The 24,493-nt window shown below is 47.4% G+C and overlaps 1 protein-coding gene across 3 annotated transcripts in view; it reads left to right on the top strand.

Moving 5' to 3' along the window:
* Window positions 1–15,265, top strand: part of CDK5RAP3 (CDK5 regulatory subunit associated protein 3) — a 189,169-nt gene extending 173,904 nt beyond the window's left edge. For 2 of the 3 annotated variants that reach the window (XM_069634634.1, XM_069634636.1), the window contains exons 13-14: window positions 11,556–11,727; window positions 14,589–15,265. In XM_069634634.1, coding sequence (XP_069490735.1) covers window positions 11,556–11,727; window positions 14,589–14,654 — 238 coding nt within the window. In that variant the 3' untranslated portion in view covers window positions 14,655–15,265. The remainder of the gene's footprint in view (window positions 1–11,555; window positions 11,728–14,588) is intronic. The other variant, XM_069634635.1, reaches the window with a different exon arrangement.
* The last annotated feature ends 9,228 nt before the right edge of the window (window positions 15,266–24,493 follow it).

Here is a 24,493-nt window from a genome sequence, read left to right as displayed (position 1 = left end):
GACCCTTTAACGATATAACATTGTCTGCAAACACCACCAGTGTGTGCTCTGCTACCCCGAACCGGATCCCTTGTATGTCAAGGAGCGCTTGTACTCTCCTCGCCAATGGCTCCATTACCATTGTGAAAAGTAAGTACGAGATTGGGCAGCCCTGCCACTAGCTACTCTTTGAGAAATGCCCAGTTTACCTTGTCAAAAGACTTCTTTGCGTCTAGGGCTGAAAGCCGCGCTTGAGCCTTACTGAACTGTACAGTATTGTTTATTGAGTTCTATAATTTCCTATTGTTATCAAATGTTTAGCGTCCCATTACGAAAACCGTCTGGTCTGAGTGCATTAGGTCTGGAAGAACTCCTTCCAGCCTTGTTGCTAGTATTTTTGCAAAGATCTTCTCATCAGTTAGTTAGGAGGGCGATTGGGTGATACGATCCACAGCTTTCAGGATCTTTGCCATGTTTGTGAATCACACTTATAATCACTTGATTCATTGTTTCAGTTATTTCCCCTTACTCCAAAAAATGTTTGAATAAGCACTAACGACTTTATCAAATCACCCGTGAAAGGTTTATAGAATTGGCTCGTCAGGCTGCCCGGGCCCAGCGCTTTGTTCGATTTCAGGGATTTGATTGCTGCACAATTTCCTCTGCCATTATAGGACCCTCCAGCATTGCCCGCTGCTGATCAGTAACTTACCGCAATGCCGCCCCCTTGACATAAGTTTGACAGGAATCTTCTACCTTGTCTTCTGCATATAATCTCTCATAAAATGATTGGAAGACCTCCACAACACCGTCCGAATTGTACACTAGCTCCCCCTTCGGGTCCCTGACCGCTCTAATCAGTTCCCTGTTTCTCTTAGCCTTTAATGCCTGGGCCAATAGTATGTACGCTTTATTGGATTTTTCAAAGAACACCCGCATCAGGTTAAGCTGGGCGCGTTCTGGCCTTTTCTTATCCAAGGTGTTCATTTGGCCCCTTAACACTGTCATTTTCCTGAGTAATTTCAGAGACCCGCTTTTCTCTCTCCAACATTCTCACGTTGGCCAAATGAAAGCCCAAGGACAAGAATGTACCTCTGACTACCACATTGAAGGCATCCCACACATTATTATGTCACGTATCGTCTGGCAAGTATTCTCTAAAGTAGTCACTTATCTGCTCCCCCGTCTCCTTCCTTATTACTGGGTCACGCAAGAGATGACGAGGGAGGATCCAGATTCTTTCTGGCGCTTTCAGAGAATCCAAGTTCAGGTGAAGTATCACCGGGCGTGGTCCGACATAGTATAAGCTCCCATTGATACCTCTGACACTCTCCCTCGTAAGGTCTGTGCTAGCAATTTATAATCAATTCTTGTGTAAACCCTGTGGACATGAGAAAAAAAGGAATAGTCTCATAAATCAACATGCATGTCTCTCCAGATATCCCCTAGACTACCTAACTCTTTCTGGAGCTTCACTGAAGCCTGTGCACCCTGTGCTTTTATCCTCTCAAAGTGATCAAGGAGATTGTTCATAAGCATATTCAGGTCACCCGCAGTAATCGTCTCACCCTTGGCAAAACCAGTAATTTTCTGGGTCAGCTGCAGCATGAACTCCCTGTGCTGTGTTAGGAGCATAGATTGATGCTATGGTCAGTTAGTACTGCCCACTTTTACAGTTGACCATCACATATCTACCTTCCAGGTCAGTGGAGTCCTCTATCACCGGGCCTAGTGCTCTTTTGCTTAGTACTGCCCCCCTTTCTTTACTGTTGTAGAGGCAAAAAACTGGGTACAATACATCCTCTTGCGCATAAGTCTCCAGTCTCTTTGCAATAAATGAGTTTCTTGCACAAGAGCTATGTCATTATTTTTATCACTTAAAAACTGAAATAGCCTCATTCTCTTCACTGGGGAGTTAAGACCTCTAACATTTAGGGACATAATTTGCATAATTTCTTATATCGAAACCCTTTCTCTTGTTCTCCACCTCCAAGCACCTCTATTCCCTGCGGCCAGACCACCCTCCAACCCCCCTTCCCTCTTCCCCAACTTTAATACATAACCTTAACCACAGGTCTATGGATCCCTCTATCCTTCACAGGATCCACGCCTAGACCTGTCTGTAAATGCTCCAACATAGCGTTCCTCCCCTAAGGGGCCCCAGTTATCGTTCAACAGTCAGATGGTGTTCATATATACCCGAAGTCGCTGCTTAGTCACCACCTGTTCTGGGCCCGGAACCCCATCCCTTCCTTGCCAAGACTACTTTAGACAGTGCCTTGCTTCTTGGTGACAGTTTGCGGCTAATAACAAATTATATCAGGGTGCTTTGCGGTTTCTTCAGGGTTTGGTTGTCTTAGTCTTCCAATTAGAGGTTTCTTCCACAGCGCTAGGGGTGGGACTTCCTTCCAGCGCCTGAGCAGGCAATGCAATATTAAGTATCTTGCAACCTTCCTCCAATGATCTGACCAGATGTTGTTGGTTGCTCCATTCTAATTGTATGCCACTTGGGTAAGTCCACCTATATAGCACTCTTTCTCTCCCCAGCTTCTCTGTTATCGGTCTGACTAACCTCCTTCTCTGCCGCTTTGCACCGAAAACATCCTGGAAATGTTGAACTTGTGGGCCTCTAAACTCGATCCTGCCTTTAATTCCAGCCTCCAGCAGCATCTTCTCTTTGAGCATGTATGATTGTGGCTTAAAGAGGACATCCCTCGGTTTCAACTTACGCTGCGCCTGTTGGAAAGGACCATCTGTGTGTGCTATGTCTGGCTTAAGCATATCGAGGGGTCATCTGGGAACAATTGCGCAAAGGTTTCTCGCAAGAAATCTTCCAAACTCTCACCTTCAGTTCACTCTTGCAGGAATTTAATTCTGATGTTGTCTCGTCGTGACTTGTTTTCAAGGTCCTTACATTTGTCATCAAGCGTCAACACTTTCTGGTGAAGTTTCTCCATTTCTGAGGTGGTTTTGGGTATCTGCTTGCATATTTCCCATAAAGCCTGCTCCACATCATTCACTCTGCCTCCAAGTGATTTCCTCAAGCCACCTATGCTCTTTGCGACTCCCTCTTTCAGTTCTGCCATTTCTGGAGTCAGATTGTCTTGAAGGCTCTGCAGGCACTCCTTCAAGTCCTCTTTTGTGAATGCCAACGCAGTACCCCCACTCTAAGTAACGTCATGCTCTTCTCGGCTTGCCGCCATGGTTGGGGGATCCCTTCTGAGGCCACCATGGACAAATCTATCTATGCTGCCCTTATGATGCTTTTGTGACACCTTTTGTAGCTTTTTTAATCTGTAGCGGCTTCGATCTTTCTTTGCCCCAAGTACTGGTGTGCAACGTGGGCCCACTTGACTTTCAATCTGCCTGCCTTCCTTGCTCGCACAACACTCTTGTGTCCCCCTTCTTTATAAATGACAAGCCACCATGACAACCAGCCTCCACAGTAGTCACTCTTCCACCGTGCTCAACATTACATCAAGGCAGATCGTCCTCACTAGACCAGGTCTCGGGACAGCATACTGGGCTTAATGACCAAAAATGCACTCCAAATCGCTGCCGTAGGGGTATAATTTGCTAAACATTGCAGGTTTCATAATTCCGGCCCATCGGTTATGACCATCTGCAGTAAACACTGCACTCGCTTGCTACGCCGTCTTATTGGCTTAGCACTCTGGAGGCTCATATGACTTACTGCACCCGCTTTTCACCATGCCGGGCCACTGTTGCTCGCCTGCTCACTTCCCTGCTGGTCCTCTATTTGTTGTGCCAGCCTCGCTCATCCTGGAAGAGGCAGGCAACCGATATTCACCCCGTTATCTCGCTGCCTCTCTATTTCGGCTCCTCACGTTGCGTATCTGTTTCGTTCTTTCTTCTGCCGTGTTCTCGCCTTCCAGGCTTAGTGCCAGATACTTGCCGCAGGCTCCGTATAAGGATGGTAGTTCCTCTACGCTTCACCCAGTGTCACCGGGAGCCCCAAGTGACTTCAAAGTGGTGCAGTCCATCTTCATTCAGCTGCCAAAATGGTGACCTGGAGTCCCCTTCTGCTCACTCTGGGGAGCTTTGCCCACCATCCGACTCTTGTCTCGCTAATTTTAGTGCCCATATTCACTCATGGGCCTCCTCCTGGGACACGCTGCCGGGAGCTTCACAGAGGCATGGCCAGCCCATGCGCCATCTTGGCTCCTCTTCTGTTCCACGGAACTTGAATGTCCAAAATGCCATATTTCAGTTGCGCTTGTGTATCACAATGTCTTCTATGCTAGATATATATACACATTTAGGTCCATAGGTTTGTAACTAAAGTTCCTTAAATAAGACTTTGGCTACTGTGAGAAGCCAGACTGTCTCACCCGCTAGTCCCCGGGGATCTCTCTCAAGTGACCAGGGCACAGCCATCACCTTTGGATCCAGATACTGGGGTTGGACCAGTGCGGCAGGATCACCTTGGCGAGGGATCCTCAGGGAGTGGGAGACCTTGTGGCGAGATGTGGTATCCCTGCCCCTATAATTCCTTTGAGCCTTCCTACCAGGTAGGATATCTGGGGACTGTAAATCCCCACCACTCCCTTCCCTTCACAAACACTGTTAACCAGACAGCCCGTTCTGGGAGAAAACAGACTAGTACCCAAACAATGTACTGGACATGTCCCATCATGGTCAGGCAGCATCAGGCAATCGCTGTTAACGCAACTGATCTCCATTGAACTTCCCCATACGGATAAAAGGCGGAGCATGAGCGCACACCATGAGCAAGGCAGAGCACACTAAGGAGCAGTTTCTTCCAGGCCACTGATGATTAGATGGAGAAAGATGACAGGTCGAGAAAAGAGAAAGGAGGGAGATACCCTTGAGCTTTTTGATGAGTGATCGTTCTACTCTTGAGGATTTGAAAGCAGCACGTGTAAAGCCAGGACGTAAAGCAAGAGAATCCTATTGTGTGTGTCTGAGATACCCAGGGCCCTCCTGCATAACTGGCCGAGTCATGGAGGAACAGCAGCTGCTGTGGTATCGTCCTTGGCTCCCGGATCAAAGCCGAAAGCGGAACTTTCAACACAGCCGCTAAGTCGGGAGGAACTGTATGAGGCCGGTCTGTGTTTAAATGAAGGTTACGAGCGGCGACAATGTATCCTCAGAGAGCAAATGTTGAAGCGGTTGATGAAGGACGAAAGTAAAATATGGAAAGCTGATAAGTGTATTGAACATTTTATGAAAGAGACAAAAGATACAAGTTTGTAGAGTGGTCCGGCACCACGTGGGTGCACAATCGAAGGTCTCTGGTGAAAGGTGTCTTACAAAGAAACAAAGCAGCAAAACTTTGATATTTGAATAGCAACATTGCAGATGAAAATCTGATATGAGAAAAACGAAATGGCCATGCGAGGGTCTGAGAAGAATCCTTTGCACAATCTAAAGTCTTCTATATAAGTGAACTACTCATTAGAGTGACCCCTACCAAGGCCGAGCCCAGCTAAGGGAGGCTTATTGGGGTTGCAAGTTACAAGTTGGTCCGAGCCAGATCGAGGGAGACCTCTTGTGCCATTGAGTTGTCCAAAAGGGGTCTGAGCCCGATCGAGGGAGACCCGTTGAGACATTGGGCCTCATTACGGGTCCGCCAGTGTTAGGTAAAGATTTGGGGTGGTACCCTTTGGGTGCACTATAACAACCTCAGCCTCTTATAATAGGAACCCAAACTTGGTATAAGTCTGTACTACATAGGTTGGTAGTGTGGTTGAGCAGCCAGGCTTATCTCAAGAGGGGTCAATGTGAGTAGGAGGGTAGTTACACAAAGATTCACAGTGACAAGTATCCAAATAAACACTAAGCCTCAAGGTTTCTTGATTAAATAATTTTTTATTTAACAGTCAGTTTGAATAAGCCTTCCTCAGAAGGGAGGAATATAATAGCAACACACAAATACACTTCAAAATACACAATCTTAGTTTTTCTAAATCAGCAAATACCAATTGGGGATGGCACACAGACACACCCTACACCTTCAGGTGACTTAAATAGCTAGGGCACTGTGGCCATTAATATATTACTGTTGCATTTAGAGCATTACTTAGATGAGTGTCAAAGAAAAGGGTTATTAGAATAACCAAGAGATCACAAATACTCTTAAGCAGGTAAGTACTTTTGAACCCCCCAATGCAGAGTAAGTTAACCCCTTCCTGGACGGACAGGTGCAACACAATGTCAGAGGAGAGAAGAGTCATTCAGGGAGCCAGGCTAGGCCAAAGTCAAAGTCAATTGGGCAAAAGTCCAGGTAAGCTGAAGCACTTCTTTCAGGTAGGTAAAAGTCTTGGACAATGTTTTAGAAGTCTTTGTAGAAAATAAGGATCAATGTAGGACCATAAGCTGTTAGGCATGTGAGTGGTAGAAGATGCAAGCAACTCTACAGAGCAACCAAGACAAGTCTCAACTGAGAACAAGTAAGGCGACACAACAAGAGGTAAGTTCTCTTAGACTGTACAGTATCTTTGGTTTGAAGAAAATGTGTAGCAGATGACTTCTGTTCCTGTGCAGCTCTGCAGATCCAGGTGTGCCTGGGCCTCAGTCGTGGGGACAAGAGGGAGGACTTCTGGGGACTCCTGCACTGCAACGGGACGGTCACCGACAGCAACCGGCAATCTTCAAACAAGTGGCACTTCTGTGTTACACCTCCTTGCGTCTAGTGCAAATAGCACCACCGCGGTTTCTGACTGTCGAGATGGGATTTCCTTGCATCTGGGGTCCAGCACTCTGTTGAGGTGGCTCAGGCTCGGCCAGTCCAGCTTCCTGGGAGTCCGGAGGATCTTCCTGGATCTCTTGGCCAGCTTAAAAGTGATGCCCTCCGAATCTGGTGTTCCTCTCCCTGGCACTTTGGTTCTTGCAGCAACAAGGACGTACAGCCAGCTCCGAGAGGATGTTCAGACGAGTTCACTTTGGAGTTGATTGGTCCCACCAACTCAAGGGTAGAAGTCATCCTTGCAAGGCTTCTCTAGTCAAGGCGAATTCTGAGCTTCAACACAGCAGCAGGGCTTCACCCGGCAAACCAACAGTCCAGGAGTTGCAGCAGGCATCTCTTCCAAGTTCTTCCTCGGATTCCTTCGTCCAGTGGTCGACTCTGCCTTCCAAGCCAAAAAGACTTGCCTTTGATGCAGGCTTCTCCCATTCCTTCCAGCCTAGCTGCCAGTCAAAACAGCAGGGTGGCTCTCCTTGCCGGACAGCCAGCCAGCCAATCACCTTTGGGTGCATTCCTGTAACCAAGGGGATTAAGCACAGGGAGTTTCAAGCACCGCCTCACTTCCTGCCCCTGCCAGACATACTGGAGCCAGAAGCAGGCTTCACTCGTGAATCCCACCAAAGACAAAACGAACAGAAGGACCAAACCAGGTTTGGCCTGCTGATGTAAATTTCAAAAAGGACCTTAACAATAAGAAATAGCGAAAAAAGAAGACCGGGCCATTTTGACAAAAATGGCACCCTACGGTGCTTCACTGCAGCTGCAAGCGCAGCCCGTGGTAAAAAACACAACGGTAGTAAGAAGTAAACCACTGCCACCAGCCATTAATTGTAGAAAGGGTAACATAAAAATGTTACATGAGAAGTTAGAAAAATGGGATACTAAGTAACCCCTCCAGCACCCTATTGTAAGATAGTGTGTGCTGGGTCTAAAAAGTTACAAATGTAAGTAAACTCAATTTCACTTTACTGCTCTTGAAAACAGTAGTTTATCCAAGAGAAGGTATTTAAACCTTTGGGAAATCTAAAAGACTTCCCTGTGCCACAGCACTGAATGTGCTGTGTGTGACAATGTAAAAGGATGCCTATGGAGTTTGTCAGACTCCAAACACGAAAAGAAACACAGAGTTTAAATCACAGAAAAATACATGAGAGAGTGGGAAAAAGGTCTCACTCTCTCCAGGTTAAAAAATCAAAGCCTCAAAATCCAGCAAAGGTGCTGTGGGTCTCTAAGGTAGAGAGGAATTAGCAAATTTCTGAGAATTCTCCCTAACAGGCGGTAACCCAGCGGTGCTACCGGTGGGTTGCCGCTGGACCCGTAAAAATTTACCAGCACCTGACTTCCCGGTGCAACTGGCTCATTGCGAGTCCGGTGGCCGGGAAGTCAGGCGCCGATATGTTTGTTGCAGGGTCAGACCTGTCGGGCACAGTGGCTCCGGCAGGCAAACATGTAGGTTGCCGGTCCGGATACAAGGGTGCCAGTGACCTTACCAGCAGCCTTGGTTCTGGACAGGCAACAATGTAATGAGGCCCATTGTGTAAGAAGAGGGTCCGAGCCCGGCTGAGGGAGACCCAAAGTGAATGTTATATATGAAAACAAAGGACAGCGAACTTTTGAGAGACTTGTGGAGTACGAGACACTTTATCGCAGAAGATCCTATTTCATTTTTTAACTGCATCCTGGTGCTCAAAGAAACTAGAGTGTTTTATAAGGAACTCATGGTGGCAACAGTAAAGACAGACACAAGTGATCACAGTTCAAGGGTGTTTATTAAACTGCAAAGGTAGGTTGGAAAAACGCCTAATCTAAACCTAAATCTAAGATGGGAGCAAGCTTCGACCATCAAAGGCAGTCCTAGAGATGTTGTGTCGAATTAAAAGGGCCTATACTAAGAAAAACCTATTGCCAATCCTTACGCTAAATACAAAAGAAGTGTGGGATAATCTTCTCAAGAAAGAAGGAAGTGTTCACAAATAATAAGTCAGGATGCGGTACTTGGGGTCTCCCTTTCCCACATTTTCAGCACTGGACAAGGTGGGACTTTGGAGCACAGCACATGCTCGAGCTTTCCCAGCACGAGCTAACAGGTCTGTTTTCAGCAATCTGGGCACTTGGTGGTTATGTCTCTTTTCTATTAAAAAGTTTCTTGCCGCTGTGGGCCTGATGTATTCAAATAATAAACAAAGAGATCTTTTTCGCAGCTACATTGGGTGATGTCTTTCACCCCAGGATCCCCCTCTTTCGGACTCGGACCCTTTTGAATTGTCAACCTCCCTCCGCCAGGTTCACTATGGCTTTCAACACAACCTTCTTTGTTCTTCACAAATCTTAATGTCTTTCTAAACAGTTTACTGTGGACATCCCTCGGCCAGGTTCACTCTTGTCAACGCACTGTATTTCGGGACTTTAGACTTCACCCCGTTTTATCTGCATCTCTCTTTCGGGTTCACTCTTGCCAATCTTGTCAATTGTGCCTTTCTCATTTAATCCTTATGTTGCGGGATTCACTTCCCTTAACTTCACAATCATCTGTCGGGCAAAGACTTTCGACTGTGCAGAGGATTTTACAAGACCCCTGTATGAGCACTTTGACCCCCTTCTCGCCTTTCCCAAGACCTTCTGGTTATCGTAGTTTCAACAATCGGGTAATCGCCCAGAGTTTCCTAAGTGAGCAGCCACGTGGTGCTGGACTCCTCTGTTGCCGGTTTTCCCCCTTTTCTCATCAAAAGTTCTTTTAGCTTTTCACAGTTCAATTAGCCGGTTGCTACTTTTCGTTCAACACAGTTTGGTTGCTTATCGACTCTCCCCTCGACTCACCGGCTGTGATGAACCGCTTGGCTTTCTTTCTCTTTGGAGTCAAGGTTGGTACCACAGTGACGAGTGTTTCTCCCCGGCTTGGTTATCAGCGGAGGAGGGTCCCGTGTCCCGTTGACATCTGCTGCAACACACGCTGACTGTTGTTCGCGGTGTTACGATTCCGCCTGCGGAGGGTTCCCGGTCCTTGGTCGGAAATGGCAAGTTCGCTTCTCTCCTTGTCACCCTCTTGGTATGTGTCTCCTCTTGAACTGCCGTGCTGACTTAGCTTCCTGGACGTGCAGTCTGCCTTGATCATAGTGTGCTCTTGTGCTCCACCTTTTATCCCTGTGGGGAAGAGAAAGGGCCGTCCAGTGTGTGCGGTTCTGGTCAATAGCCTGACTTTGCATGAACCTGGTGTTGAGACATTTCAGGTGAATGGCTCGAGTGTTAGTCTGTTGTCCTTCATAATCTGCAAAAGTGTTCGTGTCGGAAAGGGGGAGGGAGCAGTGGTTTTAAATGTCCTACCTGGTAGGATGGGGAAAAGGTGTTGAAAGAAGGGGTATACCGGGTCTCACCTGTCGGTGTCCCACTTCCACTCCCCGAAGAAAACAGATCCAGGTGATCCTCCCTCACTGGTCCAACCCCAGGAACTGGATCCAAAAACGATGGCCGTGTCCTGGTCACCTGGATTACAGACCCCCGGGGACCAGTTAGGGAGACACCACAGTGTTCCAAGCTCAAGTGTGATGCCTTGTCCCTTGCTGAAACATGTGGGGAAGGGGCGCTTATTACTCATCTGTCCTGATATATTGTTTCTTGAACACTCTTTTTTTGCATACATCATTTTCCCACACCATTTGTATTTAGAAGTAAGGATTGGCAATAGGTTCTATTGGTATCCAGTCAAAATCTCCACAAAAAAAGTCGAATGACCATAATCTCGAAAAATAAATCTCGAAAAAAAAAAGTCGAATTCCCTCTTTTTTAATTATATATTTATTTTGGGGTCCGGGAATAAAAGAAAGGGTAAAAAAAAAAGGGGGGGGTTTGGGGGGGAACCCCCCACATTTCGAATAAAAAACGTCATAAAAAAATTCGACTTTTTTTCGATTTTTTTTTTTTTTTTTTACGAGATTTTGACATTCGACTTTTTTAAATTCGACCTTTTCACCATAAACCGGTTCTATTAGTATAGGCCCTTTTTATTTTGACAAGACACCACTAGAACTGTGTTATTTTTACTTGGATGGTTGTAGCTTGCTCCCGTCCTTAGATGTAGGGTTAGATAGGCATTCACCCAACCCATTGAACTTCAGTCAACACCCTTGAACTGTGATCACTTGTGTCGGTCTTCACTGTTTGATACACATTTGGTAGCGTAAGGAAGGCCTGTTATGTATGGGGACCTCTGAAGTACCTTACCTTGCAAACTGGAGTGGGTAAAGGTGAAATATCTGTAGCATGCATAAATCTATTAGTTGAAAGCCACTTTGTCAAGGGAGATTGTGGGATTTGAATAACCCCAAGGACACATGGGCTAGACTGGCTGACCGATATAAAGGGTCATGCACAGCTAAAAGGAACAATTGTATTCAATGTTTACTTTTTTGTACCCTTAGCAGAGCACAAATGGCTGATCTGGCCTGGCTCGTGGCTATACTGCTCAGATATTCTCTCTTTGGCAGAGTGTTTCTAGCATGGCGTCTCAAACAATCGCAGTGCTCCTTTGTTCTCTATTGAAATGTCTTTTCTGTGACGCTTTTGTTGTGAATAGACAGTATGAATTGTCCTGGCCGTTAATTTGTGTACCGGCCAGTTTATTGGCAAGAGATTGCTTTGCTCTTCCACTCTGCCAGGTCTGCCATCTGCCACTGCCGCTTTGTACATCTTCAGCTCTCCTGAGGTCATTTCAGAATGAAGCTCCTCTCTCCAGAGGATGGAGGAGTGGAAATACTAGTGGAATAGGAGAGGTTGTATACATGTACCCTAGAGAAGGCAGATGGGATACAGACTGTGACTGTGACAGGCGACTCCTGCATTTCTCTCTGTGCAGGTATGTGGACCGTGTTTGTGAGCGCCTGCGGCAATGGCTGAAGCAAGCTGAGCTGTTAGAGGCGAAGAAGGAGCTGATGGTGCGGCGAAGGCAAGAGGCCCTAGAGGAGCAGAGAGCCCTGGAACCTCGACTGGACCTGCTACTACAAAGAACCAAGGAGCTCCAAAAACTGGTAGGTGCCATGTGGCCAGTCTTACTGTGTTTGTTACTATAACCATAACCCTCACCCACCTCTATCCTCATTTTTATGCTAGTGACAAAGACCCACAAGAGCCGAATACACTATACATTGGCATGTGGCCTTCTGCTGCAATAAACTAAGGGTCTTCACTCCTAGGAGCGACAGTGGAATGGCTAAATTCAAGAGTCATCTTTGAGATGCTACATAGAATGTTATGATAGCAAGGTTCAAACCAGTAGGCACAACAATTCCATAGAAAGTGGAGTATAGTCAAAGTCAGCAAAGAGCATCGTATCTGCAGACCAGAAAATAAGATAAAAGGGTGGCCAACACACATACACGTTATTACCAGGATTAAAGGGAATGTACCACAATGAGTGAATGTTTTCTAAATTTATGAAGATAACCTATTGGATAGAAATTCTTCTGATTACTGTTACAGAGGTTCACCCAGCATTTTTTGTGAATTGGGCTACTAAGGGTAACGAGGGCTTCCAGCAGAAAGGAACCTGCATATTTGGAGAGAAAAGGGAGAATGCGAGTTAAACACAATCCTACGATTACCGAGCATATGAGCAGAACAGAGGTGTTAGGGGTAGAGACAAGAGGCTAAACAGTGGTAAGATGCAAGAAGCTAGCTCAGGAAAACAGAAGTGTGAATTACAGGGAAAAGTCGATTAAGGCATAAATACTTGGGACAGGGAATGCTGCAAACATAGCACAATCACAAAACCAGGCAAGGGGAGAAATACTGTGATATGGTAACACAGAAATTGACTATGCCATGGCAGGGTGGGCAGAAGCAAACAGAGCCCAGCCGGCACTGGAATAGGCAGAGGCAGGCAGTACCACACTGGCACAGGAATATGCTAACAGTAAACATGTAGCATAATCAAAGCACTCAGTAACTACAGGAAAATGTCATGCTAGAAAGTGATTGGAAGTAGAAAGGTTAGAATTGTAGTTGACCCGAGGCACGGGTATGCAAAAGCAAAAATAATATAGGGAAACATAGAAGAACGGTGGCAGACTGAAGGTAACAAAGGTTTACACTACAAACTATTTAGGGGGTGCATGGTAGAGATCTGCTGAAGCCGCATAGGCCTCCAGAACTAATCAGAACTGCAAAGAGGAATAGAAAAGCAGATTCCAAGAGACCATTTTCGAAATGCTGGTTTCTTTTTTCAAACGTGAGGTTCAAGCATGCTTTCCCAATGCCTGCTCATTAAGGGAATGCTCCAGCACTTGATCTCAGAACATGGAAAAAAGCTGGCATCCAAGGAGGAATTTTCCTTATGCTTCATTCCCACGATACAGCATGGCCTTCCAGAACGGAATAGGGCGAGAGCAAGGGGCAGAGCGATACCAGGTCTGTAGGAAGCCGCATAAACTCACAGAAGTGCACATTTTGATTTTTGGTAGTCTGTGTTCTGGGATACCCAAGGAAGCTCCAGCCGGTAGTGCAATGGAAAATTCCTGACATCCGCAGAGTGGTTGACCTGTGGCGCTGGTGTATTTTGGCGGTGCATTTAATAGGCCCTCTCTCTTTGTGTTGTTAACCCAGTTTACCTGGGCACCTGGCTCAGAGTAGGCGTGGTGTCCAGTGGAAGCAGTCCGCTCTGGGAGCACAGTTGCTACTCCAGAGATCAGTATCTCTAGGACTTTTGCCCTGTGCCGAGGTCTAGATGGAGCTGCTCCCTTCCCTCTAGTAGGACTCTTTGTTCGACTTAGTGACCCCTAAGGCCCTCGCCTCTTATACTGTAGTGTTTTGCTACTGCACATTTCCCCATGCCACCACCAAACACCATGCCACCAAGGTCAGGGTGAACCCCTAATGTTTCAGTAACCTCTGTGGGAAGCAGGGTGAATATAACCAAAGCAAAAGACGTTCCCTTAGACACTCCGGTGGGAACCCCCCGCCCCCATTTATCACAATACATTTTTTTAAATGGACAGTATTTTGCAAAATCGCACACAAATATGGACCATGTGTTACTAATGAAGTATGTAATAAAACAGAACAAATTAATGTAATTATTTAATGAAAAATACTAAAATATTGTAATTCAACAATTTGTACTGTTAACTTTTCATCCATTTATAAGTTATGTAACAGCACTAAGACTACGTCATTAACACAAAATAGAGAAACATTAATTGAAAGAACAAAATGATCATAGAAAAACAGCACTATTCACCAGTGATATATGTCGTAATTAAAATATTGTTATAAGAAAATACAACAATGGTATATGTACACAAATATTAATCACAAAGCAAAGAACGTGAGTTCATCACCTAATCTTCATGGATTGACACAATTGTTAAAAAACTAGTCGACTCAAGTTTCATCGAACCCGCCTCTTATTTGTGCTTACACCTTCATCAGGACCACTGTTTGGTGCATAGCATGGCCATTTCTCAAGGCTCTGTTCAGGTGTGTAAATTAGTTTGTTAAATATAGACATTTGCTTGTAATTTCTAAACAAAACAAATTCATATGATTCAGTCATACACTACAATAAAAGCACCCAACCCATTTATATGTCCGGTAGGTGAATATTTTTATTCAAAAGTTTTATAGTTCAAAAAATCACAATGCACATGCATCATGTTTGAAGCCTTTTGCAATAGAAAAAGGAAAAATATACAATTAAATGTATATCTCCCCAATTGGTTAAAACATCTAAAAAGTGCGCTTTGCAATGCTAAATTGGGAATGCAAAGCTCACCCCTTTCACTTGAATCACATTGCACAAGAATTTAGTGTGGTGCACGGAAAGCAACATTTTTAAAACAATCGTATGTCAAAAACAAGACACATATCTGATTCTGTCATGTTTCCTTTTCAGATTGAGACTGACATCAGCAAGCGATACAACAACCGCCCAGTGAACCTCATGGGTACCGCCCTCTAACAAGTCAGAACAACAACTGTGACCCACCAAACGCTCTGGCCTGTCTCACGATCACTGATCAGTGCCCTGTGACATCTCCTTTACCAACATCCTCTTATGAGCACTAGAGCCTCTTCCATGTGACCTTGCAGAGCCCCATTGTGACTGCCGACCCAACAAATCTCTGCAGTGTGACTATGCCAAAGAACTGATTTGTGCCCTCCACCATCCCATGGATCATTGCAGTCCTGTTTTAAGATGCCTCGAAGAGCACCCTTCTGCAGTCTTCCTCAGAGCCCCCACACTGAGAACGCCTTGCCCACCTGTCGCCCCTTTTTCTGCAATCGCAAAGAACTTCTCTTGGCCATCCCCAGGGCACTGCCCTGAGAAATCAAAGGACACTGCCTTCAGATCCACCTTATGACTTCACCCAGAATGGAGCTCTGTGCCCCTGCCAATTGAGCTCTGTCCTTTCATCAGTGCAGTCATTTTAGTGGATTATCTGACCATTTTGATACTAGGTTATAATACTGAGATGGAACAGGGTGTATTGATGTCCGTAGACTGGTCTTGGATATCTCACTGCTTCTGTAAAGAAATGTTAATTTATTAAAGAGTTGTTGCAAAATCAAGATTCACAAGTACTTTGTGCTTTAGAATAAGAGCATGATGTACATGTGCATGAGCTGTGTCATGAGCACTACCTCTCTTGCACCCAATGTACCACCAGTAAGGGAGTGATTGTCCCAGTGCCGTACACCAGCCACCATGTTTATGCATTAATGCTCAGAGGTCTCTAATATACACATGTAGTTCCTTTTTTCCTTAGGCATAGATAGGGAACACTATATGGTTTGGCACCTGTGAGGGACAGACTAGTGATGTAATGGTATAACGGTATACCGTTAACGATACCGTGAACAACTTAATTGAACAATAATAACCGTCACATTGTTTATACCGGTATACCATTTATACCGTTAAGGGTGCTTTTCAATCTGATTTGGAAAGGCTGCCATAAGCAAGTGCAGCGCAGTCATGGTCTTGCACTGTTGGATGTGCCATCTGCCAAGGGGGCCTTGTTTAGCAGACAAGAGCATAGGGAAAGTGAGGCCACATTAGTAAATGCAGCTTTGCTGCTGTGACCACTCTTTCTCTGTGATCAGTAGAGTCGGGTCAAAGATCAGCCGACTTTGTGCAAATTGCATTGAAAGCTGCCCAGTGCCTGAACCTTTGTGTTCCCCATGCAAAGCTGGTAACGATGAGCTGACTGACTGGCTCTATAAGCATACCAGAGACTTCAGTTCATAGACTCAGGCAGACCTGGATTTCATGGGCAAACTAGAAGTTATTTTGTTTCAGGCATTATTTATTTGAAAGGCAGCATACAGATTTTAAACGTTTTCACAGTCATGCTGCTCCGCGCTACACGTCAGATCTTCTATGGTGATTGTCCCGATTTTCAATTTGCAATTAACAAGACCACAGGGACATCACAAGGGTGAGCTGAGGGCCTGAACTGAAAGTGAGCATTTTATTTTTCCTTTTGTTTGTATGTAAACAAATGTAATAAAACGTTCAGTGACTTGCAAAACAGTGGAGCCAGGAGCACTTTGCTTAGCAACCACTCAGCCAGCAGAAGCAGCAATGTATTGATTCGGCCTGGCCCGGCATCATGTGCCATTAGTTAAGTAAGTTAAGCAATCACACATTGGAACAGCACTTGCTCTGGCTCTGCAAATTGTAAAAAAAAGGATGGCCAGTGAAGTCATGCATATCGAATTACTCTCCCCAAGGTTTAGATTCAAGGAACTTAAAGTTCCCATGGTCATGGATCGGATAGCCATCCAGTTCTGTTTTAGCTTAGAATTCTGGGATTTGTAGTTTGCCCACCAATTTGAAAGCTGGGGGAACTACGCATCCCAGAATTCAAAGGGGGGAATGAACTGGATGCCCTTCTGATGCATATCCACAAACAACTTTAGCTCTGTAGACCAGGCATGAACTGGCCTTTAGGGCAATAGGCCCATGGCCGAACCAAAAACGCGAAATGCTTGTGTGGGCCCGTTTTTTGGGTCAAAGTGGGGCACTTTTTTGGCCAAAGTGGGCCAGTTTGACGAGTGACTTCACAATGCGGCTAATCGTTTTGACCACTGTTTCTGAATAAATATTCTTTTAAATGTACAATTTGCATCACATTTTATCAACAATTTCCACCTTGGGTACTATTCAAACAGTGTTCCAAAAGGAATGAATTCCCATTTACAACTGTGGGCCACTTTTATGTTGGTGCCTGAGACACTTTTATGCCGTAGTCTGACCCTGCTGTAGTCTGTGTGAACCCTTGACCTATCAGTGCTTTCTGCTAGTAAATAAACTGCCCCCCATTGTCCTCTGTGTAGATTTGCACATTGGCACTAGAGTTGTTACTTTGCTTGATCCTTCACCTACCTGCCTTCTGCAGATGGCACTGGACTCAAGCAGGCAAGACATATTCTACATTCAATTTGTGTATTCAGACCAATGGGGGTGAAATATTTCTTAGGTCTATTCTCAATTTGTGACACCACCCATGAAAGCATTCCTCCCTCTGAACTTTCATCACAAGGGTCCTAATGCACTCAGACCTGGGGAAAATGGTAATGATGGGGCTATCGTGAGGTGTGGTGTAGGCCATATTTGTGACGATATGTATTTTTACTTTGTCATTTTCAAAGTTGTTTTTTTGCCACTATCTTTAAGAAGGTAAATTAACATGTATTGCAAGAATCAAGAAAGAAATCAACAGCGCCCTCTGAACGCTGTACCTTTAGGATTACATGGTCAGTGGTGACTCCGACATCAGACATAATACACCAGGCAGATGGTAAACAAGCTATAGTGATTAGATCCCTATGCAACCTTTCGGTGTGTCTGTGTTGGCTATGACCTTTTGACAAAAGAAACACAATGACATGGGCTTTCAGATTGCACATGAGTGACTTTTCTCCCTTTAATGGGATAAAGAGTTGTAAAACCAACTTTTTGTCGCAGCTAGGAGTCATGATGCCCAGCCATGTGGTTAAAAAAAAAAGCAAGTCGAGGCCAATTTTCAAAGCGATGACCTGTGACTGAGTAGCAAGCTCATTGTTCAAAATGTGCATTGTAACACTTGCACTAGTCACTCTTCCATTCAAGGCGATCAACGAGTGAGCGCCATGAAAGACCAATTCTGCAGCCGCCTTAGATTCCTGAAGGATCAGCTAAATATGTGCAGAGATGAGTTTAAAATGCTACCTTGCTACAGCTGGACAATCCTGCTTGCATATTCATAAGTTAACTAAAAAGCATTGACTTAAATGGTAAGTTCTCCAGCATGGGGTCTGGCATGGATTCACATGCTCATGAATATTCCCCGTCGTCAGGGTGGGAATCCTTGGTAAAGAAAAAATCAGTATCAGTTTCGTTTCTGATCTGTCTTTCGTAGTAGTAACCAATCACTGATCTCTGCGTCATACTGACCACAGCCAATGACTGCCCTCTACCTAAGCCCCGCCTCTGGCAGCCATCTTCAGATTTTTACCGCACGTTCAAGTGTTGGGAGTCCTCATGCTTAGCTCTTGAACTTTTACTGCGTGTTTAGCGCTTTTTCAGGTGAATTTTCACATTTTTTCGGTTAATCGAGCCTCAAGCTCCACCGTTTCTACTCCCGTTAACGGCTACCCGTTGCAGGATTTTCCTACGCCCCTCAAGGGTGAAGATTTCGTCGAATCAACTTCTTGGAGGATTCCAGAAGATTTGCGGCCTACTTCGAGATGGCCCAGGATGCAAGTTCGTCGCCCGGACCCAAGCTGTTTCGCAGCTGCCCTAGATGCGGGCTGCAGAATGTGTTTAAGGAAGACAAACATTTGCGATGCCTCTACTGTCTTCATGGGGACAAGACTCATGTAGAGAAGGACTGCCAGTTCTGCAAGAACTTGTCGGAGCGGACCATGAGGGACCGTCGATCCCGTCTCGTCAGCTGGTTGGAGAAGGGCTCAACGGGTGAGAGGAAGAAGAAAGGGTCCGAGCGGGCTTCTAAGTCCTGTGCGGGCGCCCCGGCGACGGAGGCCCAACACCAGGCCAAGCGTTGCGAGTCCGCTGGCTCCGGGAGCGCCGAAAGGTCGGGCTCTTCGGTCGCCAGGCAGGGCGCACCTTCCCCGGCACCGTCAACCACGAGCCAGCGCTCCGGTTCGGGGAAGAGGAAGTCCGAGACCCCGGGTAAGCTTCGGGAGAAGCCCTGTCCGATCTCGGAAGAGGGGGAGCGAGGCGTCGGCCCTCCCCCGAAAGAGAAGGCCCAGGACGCACCTAAGGTGGTGAAGGCCCCTACCCAGCAGGCAAAGGCCTCTATCGAGGCGATCGCGGTGACTCTGGCCAAGCCGGCAGAGACCCCGCCAGCGGAGACTGCCTCCGGGACTAGAGTTTCCCTGCCGCCAAGGAGGCAATCCTCTTTTCAGCCCATCGTCGTGGCCGCCATGATGGAAGAAGCGAGGGGGGGCACGGTAGCCTCCTCGAGCTCAGAGTCAGCCTCGGAGGAGGAACTGACCGAGGCCGTGAGGAATGGATTGGATAGCCATCCAGTTCTGTTTTAGCTTAGAATTCTGGGATTTGTAGTTTGCCCACCAATTTGAAAGATGGGGGAACTACGCATCCCAGAATTCAAAGGGGGGAATGAACTGGATGCCCTTCTGATGCATATCCACAAACAACTTTAGCTCTGTAGACCAGGCATGAACTGGCCTTTAGGGCAATAGGCCCATGGCCGAACCAAAAACGCGAAATGCTTGTGTGGGCCCGTTTTTTGGGTCAAAGTGGGGCACTTTTTTGGCCAAAGTGGGCCAGTTTGACGAGTGACTTCACAATGCGGCTAATCGTTTTGACCACTGTTTCTGAATAAATATTCTTTTAAATGTACAATTTGCATCACATTTTATCAACAATTTCCACCTTGGGTGCTATTCAAACAGTGTTCCAAAAGGAATGAATTCCCATTTACAACTGTGGGCCACTTTTATGTTGGTGCCTGAGACACTTTTATGCCGTAGTCTGACCCTGCTGTAGTCTGTGTGAACCCTTGACCTATCAGTGCTTTCTGCTAGTAAATAAACTGCCCTCCCATTGTCCTCTGTGTAGATTTGCACATTGGCACTAGAGTTGTTGCTTTGCTTGATCCTTCACCTACCTGCCTTCTGCAGATGGCACTGGACTCAAGCAGGCAAGACATATTCTTCTACATTCAATTTGTGTATTCAGACCAATGGGGGTGAAATTTTTCTTAGGTCTGTTCTCAATTTGTGACACCACCCATGAAAGCATTCCTCCCTCTGAACTTTCATCACAAGGGTCCTAATGCACTCAGACCTGGGGAAAATGGTAATGATGGGGCTATCGTGAGGTGTGGTGTAGGCCATATTTGTGACGATATGTATTTTTACTTTGTCATTTTTAAAGTTGTTTTTTTGCCACTATCTTTAAGAAGGTAAATTAACATGTATTGCAAGAATCAAGAAAGAAATCAACAGCGCCCACTGAACGCTGTCCCTTTAGGATTACATGGTCAGTGGTGACTCCGACATCAGACTTTCATAATACACCAGGCAGATGGTAAACAAGCTATAGTGATTAGATCCCTATGCAACCTTTCGGTGTGTCTGTGTTGGCTATGACCTTTTGACAAAAGAAACACAATGACATGGGCTTTCAGATTGCACATGAGTGACTTTTCTCCCTTTAATGGGATAAAGAGTTGTAAAACCAACTTTTTGTCGCAGCTAGGAGTCATGATGCCCAGCCATGTGGTTAAAAAAAAAAGCAAGTCGAGGCCAATTTTCAAAGCGATGACCTGTGACTGAGTAGCAAGCTCATTGTTCAAAATGTGCATTGTAACACTTGCACTAGTCACTCTTCCATTCAAGGCGATCAACGAGTGAGCGCCATGATAGACCAATTCTGCAGCCGCCTTAGATTCCTGAAGGATCAGCTAAATATGTGCAGAGATGAGTTTAAAATGCTACCTTGCTACAGCTGGACAATCCTGCTTGCATATTCATAAGTTAACTAAAAAGCATTGACTTAAATGGTAAGTTCTCCAGCATGGGGTCTGGCATGGATTCACATGCTCATGAATATTCCCCGTCGTCAGGCTGGGAATCCTTGGTAAAGAAAAAATCAGTATCAGTTTCGTTTCTGATCTGTCTTTCGTAGTAGTAACCAATCACTGATCTCTGCGTCATACTGACCACAGCCAATGACTGCCCTCGACCTAAGCCCCGCCTCTGGCAGCCATCTTCAGATTTTTACCGCACGTTCAAGTGTTGGGAGTCCTCATGCTTAGCGCTTGAGCTTTTACTGCGTGTTTAGCGCTTTTTCAGGTGAATTTTCACATTTTTTCGGTTAATCGAGCCTCAAGCTCCACCGTTTCTACTCCCGTTAACGGCTACCTGTTGCAGGATTTTCCTACTCCCCTCAAGGGTGAAGATTTCGTCGAATCAACTTCTTGGAGGATTCCAGAAGATTTGCGGCCTACTTCGAGATGGCCCAGGATGCAAGTTCAACGCCCGGACCCAATCTGTTTCGCTGCTGCCCTGGATGCGGGCTGCAGAATGTGTTTAAGGAAGACAAACATTTGCGATGCCTCTACTGTCTTCATGGGGACAAGACTCATGTAGAGAAGGACTGCCAGTTCTGCAAGAACTTGTCGGAGCGGACCATGAGGGACCGTCGATCCCGTCTCGCCAGCTGGTTGGAGAAGGGCTCAACGGGTGAGAGGAAGAAGAAAGGGTCCGAGCGGGCTTCTAAGTCCTGTGCGGGCGCCCCGGCGACGGAGGCCCAACACCAGGCCAAGCGTCGCAAGTCCGCTGGCTCCGGGAGCGGCGAAAGGTCGGGCTCTTCGGTCGCCGGGCAGGGCGCACCTTCCCCAGCACCGTCAACCACGAGCCAGCGGTCCGGTTCGGGGAAGAGGAAGTCCGAGACCCCGGGTAAGTTTCGGGAGAAGCCCTGTCCGATCTCGGAAGAGGGGGAGCGAGGCGTCGGCCCTCCCCCGAAAGAGAAGGCCCGGGACGCACCTAAGGTGGTGAAGGCCCCTACCCAGCAGGCAAAGGCCTCTATCGAGGCGATCGCGGTGACTCTGGCCAAGCCGGCAGAGACCCCGCCAGCGGAGACTGCCTCCGGGACTAGAGTTTCCCTGCCGCCAAGGAGGCAATCCTCTTTTCAGCCCATCGTCGTGGCCGCCATGATGGAAGAAGCGAGGGGGGGCACGGTAGCCTCCTCGAGCTCAGAGTCAGCCTCGGAGGAGGAACTGACCGAGGCCGTGAGGAACCTCGAAGTCCAATTCGAGAAGGCTTGATCCCGTAAGGAAGATCCTCCGGAGATAACCGAGGAAGACGACGATGGCTAGGAAGAGCAGCCTTCCCTTCCGGCGCAGCCGGAACCTAGGCCTCAGGATGGCTCGGCGGCCATTTTGTCTGCGATCCAGTCCTTATGCTCTGAGATAAGGACGAGATTCCCACGGCCCAGGCCGGAGGACCCGCAACCTGGCCCGTCGGGAAGTCCTCAGAACAAACAATGGCGGACCCAACCCTCTCCTCCGCTCGCCCCCGTAAGGCCTACAGTTCCCTCCTCATCCTCCCACGAGTTGGGAGATGACGGTGCGTTGGGCTCGACGACGGGTTCTGAGGGCGACGACGACGGAACGGGTCTCCCGTCGCACGGGCCTCGCCGCCCGACGAGATTGGCTCATTCCACGCCATGATCGCCAGGGCGTCCGAATTGTTCCAGCTCTGCCCGGAGGAGCAGAAAAAGGAAGGTTTCCTCTATCAGCGCCGGGAGGCCAAGAGGAAGACTGTCATTGCGGTGCCTCTAATCGATGACATCTGGGAGGAGGGCCTGTCGGTTCTCAAAAACCCCTCCACGGCACTATCGCTGGCAAAGGCTGGGCTAGCCCATGCCTCCATTAAGATTCATCTGGCGGCGATCTCCAGATATACCAGAACCACAGGACGGACGTCCCTTTGGTCCCATCGACTGGTAAAAGAGTTTATGAAAGGACTGTTCCGGTCGTTCCTGCCGGTGAAGGCCCCAGCCCCGGCGTGGGAACTTAACGTGGTGCTGACCAGGCTCATGGGGCCCCTATTCGAGCCGATGCACTCCGCACCGATGAAGTTTGTGTCGTGGAAGACTGCATTCCTGGTGACCATTACCTGCGCACGACGAGTGGGACAGATCCAGGCCCTATCCTGCAAAGCACCGTACTTGACTTTCCATGCCTCGAGGGTGGTGCTTAGGACGCACCCCTCCTTTATACCCAAGGTGCCGTCGGACTTCCATTTTAACGAGCCCTTGGTGTTACATCACAGCTGTTCGTGAACTTTGGACCTGTGAATCAAGGGAAGGCTCTCTCGAAGTCTTCTATTTCCAGATGTCTCTCCGGCTGCATCATGCACTGCCACCGGTTGGCTAACGTCCGAGAGCCCATTCGACCTGAGCGATCGCTGCTACTACGGCGTTCTTATCTGGTGTGCCCCTGCTGGACATCTGCAGGGCTGCTACGTGGAGGTCGACGCACACCTTCACGAGATTCTCCTGCGTCGATCGGGATTCCAGGGAGGAGTCCAGGGTCGGCCAAGCAGTGCTGCGCAACCTGTTCGCTTAAGGGGAGCCTGGTGAGGAGGTAAGAGATGCTTAATGTTGAGTTTTTTGTATTGCTTAATGTTGAGCCTTTTGCCACCCCCCGTGGTTGTGCATGTGTGTACTGCTATTTATTCTTATATTCATGAGCATGTGAATCCATGCCAGACCCCATGCTGGAGAAGGAACAAGTAACTTACCTGTAACTGTTGTTCTCCAGCATGGGTCTGGCATGGATTCACATGCTCATGAATATTCCCCCTCGTCGGGCTGGGAATCCTTGGTAAAGAAAAAATCTGTATCAGTTTCGTTTCTGATCTGTCTTTCTTAGTAGTAACCAATCACTGGTCTCTGGGTCATACTGCCCTAGCCAATGACTGCCCTCTCCCTAAGCCCCGTCCCTGGCAGTCATCCTCAGATTTTTACTGCACGTTCAAGTGTTGGGAGTCCGTGTGCTTTAGCTCTCGAGCTTTTACTGTGTTATTTCAAAGTGTTTTATCTCATTTTTTCGGTCAATCGAGCCTCAAGCTCCACCGTTTCTACTTCCGATCAACGGGGACCCGTTTCAGAATTTTCTACGCCCCTCAAGGGTGAGGTTTTCGTCGAGTTACGCTTTTTGGAGGATTCCAGAAGTTTCTCAGGCCTACCTCGTGGACATGGCCCAGGAAAAGAGCTCGACACCTGGATCCAAGCTGTTTAGGAACTGCCCTGGATGCGGGTTACAGAATGTGTTCGAGGACGAGCATTCTAGATGCCTCTACTGCCTTCACGAAGACAAAACGCACGTGGAGCAGGACTGTGCGTTTTGCATGAACATGACGGATCGGACTATAAGGGATCGTCGGACCCGACTCGCCAACTGGCTGGAAGGAAAGAGCCCAGCAGGTGAGAAGAAGAAGTCCGAGCGGTCTTCTAAGTCCTGTGAGGGCGCTCCGGCGACAGGGGCCCAACAAAAGGCAAAGCACCGCGAGTCCGCGGCCACCGGGAGTGCTGAACGGTGGGGCTCCTCGGCTGCCAGGCAGGGCGCACCTTCACCGGTGCCATCAACCACGAGCCAACGCTCTGGCTCGGGTAAGAGAAAATCCGAGAACCCGGCTAAGCTTCTGGAGAGGCCTTGGTCGATCTCGAAGGAACCAGCCGAGGGGGAGCGAGGCGGTGACCCTCCCCCCAAGGTGAAGGCCTCAAGCGCGCACAAGGTGGTGAAGGCCTTGATTCAC

Source organism: Ambystoma mexicanum, chromosome 13 (genome assembly GCF_040938575.1).
Source record: "Ambystoma mexicanum isolate Mex_15411 chromosome 13, UKY_AmexF1_1, whole genome shotgun sequence".
Taxonomy (NCBI): domain Eukaryota; kingdom Metazoa; phylum Chordata; class Amphibia; order Caudata; family Ambystomatidae; genus Ambystoma; species Ambystoma mexicanum.
This window is presented reverse-complemented; position numbering and strand designations above follow the sequence as displayed.